This window comes from Corapipo altera, unplaced genomic scaffold, assembly GCF_003945725.1.
Source record: "Corapipo altera isolate COAL_440 unplaced genomic scaffold, ASM394572v1 69, whole genome shotgun sequence".
NCBI classification, from domain to species: domain Eukaryota; kingdom Metazoa; phylum Chordata; class Aves; order Passeriformes; family Pipridae; genus Corapipo; species Corapipo altera.
Genome location: NW_020884908.1, coordinates 1868338 through 1879423, shown reverse-complemented (window position 1 = coordinate 1879423; position 11086 = coordinate 1868338). Strand labels below are relative to the sequence as shown.

Below are 11086 nucleotides of genomic sequence, written 5' to 3'. Positions count from 1 at the left end.
GAAAGGAGAAATAGTTGAGACAAACTAATGTAAGTAGACAGCTTTCAGCCAGCCCTTTATCTTCTGTGCACCAAAATTTGTTCTCAGGCAGCTGTTATAAATCCATAGCACTTCTGGCCAACAGAGGGTTGATGTGAATTGCTGAAGGCTTCCTCCTTGAAGCAGTGTCGTTAGTGGAAAGCTTTCCTGGAAGGATGTGCTGAGGGTGGCCCAAGGACACGGCAGTGAAAGGTGCTGGGCTCCCCAGCAGCTCATCCAGGGAGCTCCTCCTGGGCATGGACAGTCTGGAGAATGGACAGGTGGGGATCCTCTTACATAGGCACACTCACTCAATCCATATGGAGCACAAAACAGCAATTTGTTGTAAGGGTGTTTTACTGTAAATAGTCCACTGTGACTTTTGTTTCCCTAATCAATTAATACTTTCAGTTTATCATTTTATATTTTGTAATTTTATCAAAGGGAAAAAAGATGATGTGATTATTTTTTTTCCTTTGTCTCCTTTTCCTATATGCAATCCAAACTGAACTTCAGGTTTTTAGTGATAACTCTGTACATTTCTTAGAGTATTTCTAACAGCACATTTCAGTACAACTAAGTGACAACTGATACACACTGAAACATGACCACTAAATAAAGTGCTTTTATGGAGAAAGTGAGTTTTATTTTTGTCCCCTACCCCAAGCATAGCTTTCTGACAGCAAAGGCAAAACAAAAGGTGAGTATTTACAGTGTAATGATTAACAGTATCACTTAAGGAAGCCAGGAACTATTCAGCCATGCAGATACACTTATTGTAACAGCACTAATTAGCTGGCTCTTTCTAGGAGCAGGATCACACTGATTACACAGCCCAGAGAGGCATCCAAGACCAGCTGCCCCACAGCCCGACCTTGCTACTATCAAAGTTTTAGAAGGGCAGTGCTGGCATGATGTGGTTTCCTCCCCAAACGCCCATCTCTTGCTTGTCCTTTACACAGCAGCCTCCATCAACAGGGAGAGCTGTAGGTGCAGATCAGAGCTCAGGAAGGCAGCACACTTGTTAATCTTGTATTTTGTCTGTCTGGGAGGGCAAGCTCAAGTGCCATTGCTCAGTACACAGCAAGTGACACCCATGCACAAAGTGCCAGCAGCAGGGAACAGGGATTTCAGATTGCCTCTGCCTCCACTCCTACCAGGTATAACCTATTTGTGGCTCTCATTCCTGCACCCCCACTGAGCACCAGCTGAAACCCTAAAGTGGTCAGTGAGGTAATACAGCTTCCTTGGCAGGACAAGGCTACTGCTTCAGAGAAAGGACTGGGGAAGGTGAAAGCAGGACAACAAAGTGTTTGCAGATTTAAAAAAAAAAAAAATTGCCTTTAAGTGCTGGGATCACTGGTGATAGACAGGAAGGCTAAATACTGTGATGGAGTGAACACAATGAAAGCCAAATTGTTTTTTTATTTACTGTATTAGGAAAAGCTCCATGACCATCTGATATACATTGGCGCAATTTAGGTAGGGTGAACAGGTCAGGGTTTTAATTCTCATTAAATGCAGCAGGATGGCCCCCCTGGGAGCAGTTTGTCAAGGTTTGCCCACAGCTGACCAGTGCTATGAATGGGTGACTGGGTGGTGCTGGCTACTGAGGAGGAGCTCCATGGGTTAGTGCTGAGATACTTCAGAAATGCAGTCAAGCTGACTTTGGTGTTCAGCCAGTTATATCCTATAGCCCAGCACCACAATGCAGCAGTGGAGTGTGTCCAGAATTTAATTTTTAAAGCTATACTTATATATACTCTACTTCATTCTAGTAGGCTGGCTGTGCAGCTCTAAGCAGCTTCCATATGCAAGTTGTACTGTTTTGTACCTAGACCTGCTGCAGATATAGCCAATATATATGTTGTTCTTCGTCTAAAAAGCTTGCCTGCAGCAAGGGCTGGCTTTTTCTGTGTCAGCTACTGTGTTACAGCCCACAGCTGGCATTTTCCTTTGGGAATCCTAACTTTGAAAGTTTTGACTTAGCCAGCAACCCCATTTGCAGGGAGGAGATCATATTCCCTCATGGTCCTCAGGAGTCCCTCTGGGACAAGGGACATAAACCTTGCTTGCAGACTGCTGCTAAAAATGACAGAGCTCATGGTGGGGCATCTCAGCACCAGATTTCAGTGGGTGACTCTGAAGGAAGCATCTCCTTAGCTAACTGCTAGCCAGGAAAGGGGAGGAACAGCAGGGTTCATGGGTGCTGCTCCTCACCCTGTTCCCAGCTCCAGCTGGCAGCAGGCCTCCGTCCTACTGCACAAGGGACCCCACACCGTACTGTCCGTCCATACCTGCCTGCACTGGTTGTGGGTCCGAGACATGATGTGGATTTGGTTTTGAATTCTTATAATGGACAAAATTACCTAATGTTTCACAAGGACAATTCAGGTGAAGCACAGTCTTTTGTGCGTGCACCGCTTTCCCTAAGTGGAGGAAGGCAGGAAAAGTTCGGTGAAAGACGAGATGAGGCTGTAATACGATTTCTCATCGTCTGTCAGTCCTGCGTTGCCTGGTCTGATCACCACAGCCACGTGAGTATCCGCTTCCTCAGCCGCATTGGCTTCTGAAACAAACAGGGGTGGGGAGAGCGGAGATGAGATCTACTTACCGACCTCTTCACATCAAGGTCTTTAAGGCCTGAAGATCCCCAAAGCACTGAAATGCTTTTAAAGGTTGAGACAGAGAAAGCACAGTTTGTATGTGGTGCTGCAGGGCTCCAGAGAGGAACCAGCTCCTGGCAGACCTGCTGTGGATGGCTGTAGCTGCCAGGTAACATGAGCGGACAGGAGCTGCCTGCCTCACTATCCTCTCCCATCTGATGGCTGTTGAAGGCACCTTCCAGCTGGATTCCTGTCACAGGGTAGCTGGGCTGTGGTCAGGCTGTGGTGTTAGTGAGTCAATCCACACGCCAACCCGGCCCAGTCACTTCTTACAAGCTTCTTTTTGCTTCCTAAGTACAAGAGGAAATCCAAGGAGGTGTTCCAGGGAAAAGGAGGTAACTACAAGCTCCCAGCAGCTCTGGGAGGGCTGGAGAGGAGGTAAGGACTGACTCCTGGGGACTGGGTTGGTTTAGACTGAGATTGCAACCCAGTGCTATTTCTACCAGAAAGATGTTTCCAGCAAAGACAAGCCATTAAATTAGCTTCCTAATCCTGGCTTTCCAGGGGTCAAATCTTGACAACCAGGAGGAATGTTTTCCTGCTGCTGAACACAACCTAACCGTAAGAGGCACAAAGAACCAGCCACCAGCATGTGCCACGTAGCAGCACAGCTTTACATCAGTTCCCCTGAGCACAGGTCAAACCACTGACCCTGTTTGTAAGTGGGACATGCCAACCGCTTCAGAGCTAAAGCTCTGCTCCGCTTTAACAGTCTCTCCTTGCTTGCTGGTGCAAAGGCAGGTTTTCTACTTGACCTATTTTCCCTCACTGCAGTGCTGCTCACAGACATCCCACTGCTGTGTGCAAGCCCGAGTGTGTAAGGAGGGAGGATGGCAACAGCTAGAGGGGAGGTGCTGAAGCCATGCGATGTGCAGCGTTTCTGGGGTGGTTGGGACAAGTCAGCAGCATGTGTTTAAAGAGCACCTGCCTCCCCTGCACAGGTGAGAACCAGCAGGGCTGGCAGGCCACCTACCTCTTGGGACATCCGTCAGGAAGAGGATGTTGTTGGTGGCGCACCCAATGCTGGCGGCAATCCTTCTGTAGCTCTCACTTTCTACCTTGGGGCCTATTTTGGTATCGAAGTGGCCATCAAAGAGCTGAAAGAGAGAGAGAAGCACAGGCCACTGCTGAATGCCACCTGAAGAGCAGGGCTGAACCTCACTCCTGAGCAAGCCCTCCCCTTTCCTTTCTACCACCGGAACCAGGGGCCGATGCAGCCATGCCAGCAGAGTCAACTGGATGAGCTTAACTCCCGTGGGTCAAACCCACTCCCCCCACCTTCCTGTCCCAGACTTCATTCACCAAGTGTTACAGCAAGGGGGCTTGTGGGAGGGGAGTGCTCTGCAGAGGGAGAAGCTGTAAGGAAGGTGGTAAGGTTATCTACCTCTAAGATATCACCTTCTGTAGAATATCCAAACAGAAGCTTCTGGGCTTCAATGCTGCCTGAAGAGTAGATATAGACCTTCATCCCTGCTTCCCGCCACTTCCGGATGGCTGGAACCACGTCCTCAAAGATTCTGGAGCAAAACAGGATGGCAGGTAAGGGCAAATCCAGGGGCACCTGGAGTTACACCTTTATCCAGGCACTGTGACAACTGTCCCATTAGTTTGCAAGGGGACTTCATTCTCAGTCTGTTCAGGGGCCCTGCAAGCAGGGAGCCTGTTTCAGCAGCAGTGATGTACTCTGAGCTCTGACCAGCTGAGCAGCTCACAGATTGCTATGCAGACAGCAGCTTTGATGAAGTGCTCCAGACATCTGGCAGCAGTTTCTCCAGCCCATTCAATGTGGGGAGGGAAGGGAAGATTGGGGAAAATGTCATCCCATCACTTTTCTCTGCAAGGGAGGAATAAGTGGGGGACAGAGAAGACAGGCTCTTGCATTCTGAGTCCCACCTGCCTTGCAAGCAACAAAGACCTCCCTCTTGCTAAGAGCTCTGGCTGTAAGCTCCATCCATGTGGTACAAAGCCACAGCGTGGGTTCAGGCCCCAACCATGCACAGGGAGGAGCTGAGACAAGGCTGCAGCTGCAGGAGCTGAATGAATGGCACTGTACAAACTCTCTGAAGCCAGAGAAAAACTCAGGGAAGGAGTGTCCCCTAAGGGACTGAGGTCAGAGCTACTCTATTCAGCAAGTGGGTTGGGTTGTACAGTACTACCATGGGCCAGACATGTCCCTGGCAACACAGAGGGTGAACTAACTCTCCTTCTGTAGGCAGCAGCATCCCTCCCCTTATTCTTCTGGCCTTGCAGAGTGCTGGGAAAGGAAGATACTGGTCTAGCAATGGGCTGACAAGCCTCAAAATGTGAGCTCCATCTAACTCTGAGAAGTAGCCACCTGAAGACAAGCCCAGCCACAGGAGCAAAGCTGTAAGAGAAGGAAGGAGGACCAAAGCCAAGGCAACTGCTAATGGACGTGTCTGTTGTTGCTTCTCATTTATACCACGAGATCTCTCCAGTGCCCCACGCATATGTAAGTAAAAGTTCTTTTTGTGGACATTTCGAAGATGACCCATGTACTGGGGGATACTGAAGGCTAGAGGATGCCCAGGAGGGACAAAGTGAGGCTGACAGTAAGTCCCTCAATAATACGTGGGATGGTTGGTAAGGAAAGGCCACAAAGCCTCACAGAGGTAGGGAAAGGATGTCAGTCTGATGTGGTAGAAGGTTGGAGAGAGGAGCTGGAGGAGATGTGATCTCAAGGGAATGATCCCAGTCCAAACCGCAGCCTTCCCACCTGCACTGCACAGCTCTGCGAATTTTAGGGCTTCTTTTACTTTCTTACAAATTTGAAATGCATAGTTTAACCAAGTATTTCTTAGCCTAAATAAGATCAAGCTTAGCTGCAGTTGTCCCTACTTACACACTCTTGTGTTGTGGCTGGAACATAAAGAGGGACCTGAAGACAAAAAGAAGTGAAAAGGCAGGAAACACACAGGTAAAAGACTAACCAGGAGGAAATGACTGAAAGGACTTGACCCTGCAACCCTGGCTTGTTTATATTTGTTCCAAAATACAAGTGCAACTCGGGGATAAAAAACGCAAGATGGAGAACTGTAAAAAGTTCATACTTGTGCTTTAGCCTCTTGGTTTATCAAGAAATCTCTCTAGATAAATATTGAGACATTTTCCAAGTTTTTTAATGCAGTTGTCCCCGATGAATGTTCCACCAGCTGTGGGAGCAGACTCGCTCCGTGTCATGCTTCCATTACCCTGTTTCTTTGGTCAGACCCCATCTAGTTTATGGACCCTGCTCAGGTTGCTGGATAACTGGCGGTTCTCCAGCACGTACCTGCCAATTATTCCTTAAGGAGAAACACTCTCACCTACTTGCTCTTCCCAGGGGGAACTTGGTCAGTCCCTAGGTTACTGTAAGCTCTTTGTTGCCTAGATCCAAAGATTAAGCTCAGTGGATTTGAGTTTTACTGCATGATCAAGTTTGAAATGAAGTGTCTGCAGCTGGTTCCACAACAGCAGTGGTCTGGCTTAAGCCACTACTGAACACAAACACATTGGCTTGTCCACTGAGCCAGTGATCCTATTTGCATTTCTATGTGGGGCTGTTCCCAGGAACAGCTTACGCAGCTATTCTGCTAATAAATGTCTAGGAAAGATGGACCCCATACTTGCCCCACAGGAAGAGGCCCACAATTACTCACACAATTACTCACTCTCCTTTGACGAGCCCGGTGGCGTAGGCTGCCCTCCACATGTGACCCTGCAGCTGCTTCAGTGCTGTGGTCTTCCTGTCCAGGGACATCTGCCAGTGCACATTGTCCACAACCGCCTGGATGACCCGCTCCAGCTCCTCTTCCCCACTTCCGCTCTCCAGAGGGATTGGCACGGCTCCGTCCAAGCTGGAGTCCTCCTGAGCCTGGAAACCACCCATGATAAAAAGAGGGGAGGGAAGAGGTGGAGAAGTTTCAACACCTTTAACGTAGGGAAGTGGTCTAACAGCTGCATCCATGCACCTCTGTGCAGGACACAGCTTGAACTGCTCTTCACACAAGGGGTTACGACATTATTTGGATGCTTTTCTCAATGGGAAATTCAGACTTTGGTAGTGTCTAGAAACACTTGCTTGGATTGCACTTTCCAAACCAAACAATTAGCATTACTGTAGCTGTATTGTAAATACTCCAATGAGAATTATACTTGCTCAAGTATTTAATTACTGAAATTAGGTAAAAAAGCAAATGCGCCTGTTGGCTTCAGCCACGGGTCTCAAATTGATGCTGTGTCCCTGTAGAGAGGCAGGATGTGCTGCCCTGTGCAGGACAAGTACTCTGCCATCCCTCCACGCTGCTTCCCAAAGAGGTGTGTATTCAACAAGAGAAGGGCACGGTGGAGGCAAAAAGCTGAAAAGTCTTGGTTGGACAGTTGCCCGAGGGCCGTGAAGACCAAGGTGAGCTGAGGGAAGCAGCTGAGCTGCTGCCTGCCAAGCACCAGCCCTTCCCTGAGCACAACCCCAGGCTTTGGGAGGGGGAGAATCGGACCACTGAAGCAAGCAGCCTCCACAGAGAGGGGCAAAGAGACGTGGGCTCATGTTGGGTGACTGAGGGAGTCCGAGTGACCTGAAGCCCCAGGGCAAGCCCTGAAAACCCAGAGAGACACGGTGTAGCTCTGTTACTTAACCTGTTTCCTCAGAAGTCCGACATCCCGCTGGCACTCCTCCTCCTCCCAGTGAGCACGCAGATACTCCTTCACGTTGTCTTTGATGTAAGGGAACAAGGTCTCCTGGCAGGGAAACAGGTTGTTCCTTTAACCTGGCAGAGGTAAGGCTGACTTGCTCTAAAAGGAACTGTTGGTACATGCTGGTGCGTACAGTTATTTTCCCAACTTAAGCTTCCCCTACGGTACTGCAACCTGTGAAAGTGCCTGCCAAGAGTGCCTGCCTGGTTACGTTACAGGACAGAGCTAGCCTCAGGCCAAGATGAGTGCAGGTGGATTATTTTTTTTTTTTACACAAAATGTTTACGTAGCTGCAACTTCTAAGCCCTAGGATGGAAAGGTGGGTTATAACTTTTCCTGGGCTTGTCAAAAAACACCTCAAATAGCAGATGTGACTCCACATTTCCATGGGCTGAGGAGTACAAGGCTGATGGTCTATGTACTCTGAATGGACAAGTTATGCTACTATATTTTGGATGGGGTGCTTGTCCTAACAAAGGTAATTCTGAAAACACATCTCAACTTCTCACCAAAGCTAGAGGACCTTTTAAAAAGAAAAGTGTAGTCCAGTGACACTGAGCTCCACAGGACAGTCTTACAAAATAAAATGAAATGGGGTTAGGGAGAAGTGCCACGGGAAAATTACAAACTTCCCTGAAGATCTCAAGGGCAACCAGAAATAATTACAAATTGCTCTCATTAGTGGTGTTTCACAAGTGAGAAGCCACAAGCAGCCACTGTGCAGCATCTCTGGGTGAGGGAAGAGGCTCAGGACAAGGGGTAGGTCAGGGAGCTCCTTCCTTTGGGCACAGAGACAAGCTTTTCTTTATGGGCAAGAAATTAACCCGAGCTCACCTCTCTTCAAAAAGACACTCATAATTTCTCTCTCCTCGTTGCATATCACCTTTAACTTGCTACTGAATTAAGAAAGCAGTGGTCCTCAGAGTATGATGTGGTAGCAGAACTGCAGGATTTTGTTACTCGGATATTGTGTTTTCCGTTTTGTAAATTTTATAAACAATGCAAATTGCCTAAAAATTACCACAAACTTGTCTAGGGAAATCAACAGCCTTGTAATACCCCCAGTTACTCTCTTATTTCCTTTACTTTCAAACTATCTTTTAAATGATGGAAGAAATTACAGAGAATCCACTGGGAAATGCAATTAACCCACTGACTTGGTTTAATCTCCTTTACAACTCAGATGTCAAAAGGTCCAAATTGTTTTCCAAAACCAGTGTCTTATGCTCTTGTGCTGGCAAAGAAAACTTCTAAAAAGGCTCTGAAAGCACAGTGTATTCCATGATTCGGGGGATTTTAAAAAGGTAAAAGTCTTGGCTCACTGGCAAATGCATCGGACTGTGGACCAAGAGGGGATACCCATGTGACAGCTGGAGTGGTGGACAGCCAGTGGGACAGATGGTTTATGGATGTCAGGAGTCTGTGTGGAAGAAAGACTCCTTGCATCCTGCAAAGAAACACCTCCCTCACCGCCACTTCAGCCTTCAGCAAAAGCTGGTGTCTGCAAACTCCTGAATAGGTTTAACAAGGTCTGTTACTGACCCTTGTAACTTCACCCACTTCTCATTTCCCTTGGAGGGCAGAGACAGGAGCCTGCTGTGCACAGCTGCTGTGCGTACTGGGGGAATGGTTAGGCTCCTCAGCAATGTCCAGCCCCAGATGTGGCTGTCCCAGTACACCTTGGCAGGGTGGAGAAAGATTCCTCAGCAACCACAGCTTGACAGCCCTCCTAAGCCTTCGCAACTGCTTACAGCAGCGTCAAACCCAGAGTAGAAAGGGTGGTATTTTTACTGTCAGTAGACACCCACGTAGCACACTGTAATTAGCCTTGTAATCAAGTGACCAGGATAAATTTTTCTCTCAATTTCCATGCAAACTGTCACTAAGTTCAGTGACAATCTGTTCTTTTACAGGAGATCTGGCAAATCCCCAGGGATGTAGTTTATCAAATCACATCTCTTCCCTGCCATCTGCATTCACTCTGCCAGGGTGGATCCAGCAAAAGGCAAAACTTGGTGACTTCTAATTAGTGGCCACCAAATAAGCTCTTTTCTGGTATCTGTCCTTAATCCACCCATCAGCTGACTCATGCTATTCCCTTACTTTGCATATTCAGTAATTCTAACAGTAAAGAAGTGATTAAATAAAATTCTTTAATATTAAAGAATAAAAGTGCCTGCAGAAACAGCAGTGGACCTTTTAAAGGAAAGTAGAAATTATGGAGGTTAATTGAAAGTTCAAGTGAAATAACTTGATCCAAGCATTTGGAGCAGGATTTCCAGCAAACTGAGTTTTGCTGAGAATCAAAACTCATTTGGCCTCCCTACAAGAGGAAGACTTTGGGTAGAAAAGCGTCTGAGGTATATTGCGTGTTGTTTGCACGACAGCAAAATAGCTTAAAGGTGGATATAACCAGCTTCATTGCTCTGAGAGATGTTTAATAAGAAATCTAAACTGTTCAAACTGTTTAAACTGAAAGATACTGAGGGGAGGGAGGCAGCTTTAATGCCATCTAGGCCTGACGTTTCTTTAAGAGCACTGGAAGAGCATGGAGAGGAAAGATGTAGGTCATGCTGTTCAGCTGTTAAACCGTGTTAGCAGAAACATCTAGAAAGCCTGTCAGGAGCCTTCGCCCGCCATGTGGGTCACAAAGCACCTTTGTAACCCACTGGCTAAAAAGATCCTCCAAAACCTGCAATGTCTCGTGGAGAAACACGGGTCAACGGCAGGAGAAGGGATAAATCTGTTCGGTGTCTTAAATACAAACGAATTGCTCGCGAACCACACGGTCCCGGCAGGGACCAAGAGAGGGCTTGGAGAACTGCAGATTTCAATAGCAGCCTGTCCTAATGCCTCCTGCTGGCCTCGCAGGCTTAGCAGTCCCCTGGCTTCTGCACCTAAGCCAGCATTTCCACCAGTCTCAAGCCTTTTCCTCGGCAAGGGAAGCCACCCGCACACAGGCGCCGTCCGTACGATGCCCCTCACGGTACGCCCAGGGTGCTCCCTGTGCTGCCCTCCCTCAGTGCTGCTGCTGGACACGCGGCTCTGGCGACACTGGAAGCACCTGGCTGTCCCGCCCTCCCGATGGAAAAACGCAGTGGATAACTCCGGGCTCTTACTCCAGGCTCCCCGCATTCCCGGGTGCGGTGCTGCAGCTCCAGCCACCAAAGGAACAGCAACGCTCGAGGGCCTTTCCCGGACGAGGCTACGAGCACTCCAACTGCCCTATATCCACGAAAAAACATCCCTGACCTGCCCCGAATCCGAGCACTAGTGTCCTGTTCCCCTGCCCACCGAAGAGGCGGCCGACCGGCAAGACAACACGTATTTTCTTACGAGCACTATTGGGAAAAAACGCAGAAAACGGGTCATGGCTTTCCGTCCCGGCGGCAGCCCGTGGGGTCACGACGGGAACGGCGATGCCACAGGAGCCCCCCGCGATGCCAGGGCCGGAGGGTCACGGTAACAGCGGCGGTGCCACGGGAGCCTCCCGCGGTGCCAGCGGCGCTCCCGGGCGCCGGGACTCACCTGGACGAAGGCGATGGGGGTGGTGGTGCCCTCGATGTCCAGCAGGATGGCGCGCACCTCCGCCGGCACCGGCAGCACGCCCATGGCGGCGGCGGCGGCACGTGGGGCGCACCGGGGACGCGCGGCGGCGGCGGGGGAGCGCCGCGCCGGCTCTGCCCGCCCCCGGAGCGCCCGCCCCGCCACGC

At 49.2% G+C, this 11086-nt stretch overlaps 1 protein-coding gene and 1 long non-coding RNA gene across 2 annotated transcripts; one reads left to right on the top strand and one right to left on the bottom strand.

Annotated features, from left to right (window-relative positions):
* Window positions 1-1423: 1423 nt before the first annotated feature.
* On the bottom strand, window positions 1424-11020 carry ENOPH1 (enolase-phosphatase 1). Its single transcript, XM_027652923.1, has 6 exons — window positions 10902-11020; window positions 7317-7418; window positions 6353-6555; window positions 4069-4201; window positions 3658-3781; window positions 1424-2587 (listed from the first exon to the last, which is right to left on the bottom strand). The coding sequence occupies exons 1-6, from the start codon at window positions 10983-10985 to the stop codon at window positions 2448-2450; spliced, it is 786 nt and encodes a 261-aa protein (XP_027508724.1). The 5' UTR covers window positions 10986-11020; the 3' UTR covers window positions 1424-2447.
* LOC113951671 lies at window positions 2597-5432 on the top strand. Its single transcript, XR_003529235.1, has 3 exons — window positions 2597-3245; window positions 3626-4223; window positions 4935-5432. It is a non-coding gene; the product is annotated as an uncharacterized LOC113951671 (long non-coding RNA).
* Window positions 11021-11086: the final 66 nt, after the last annotated feature.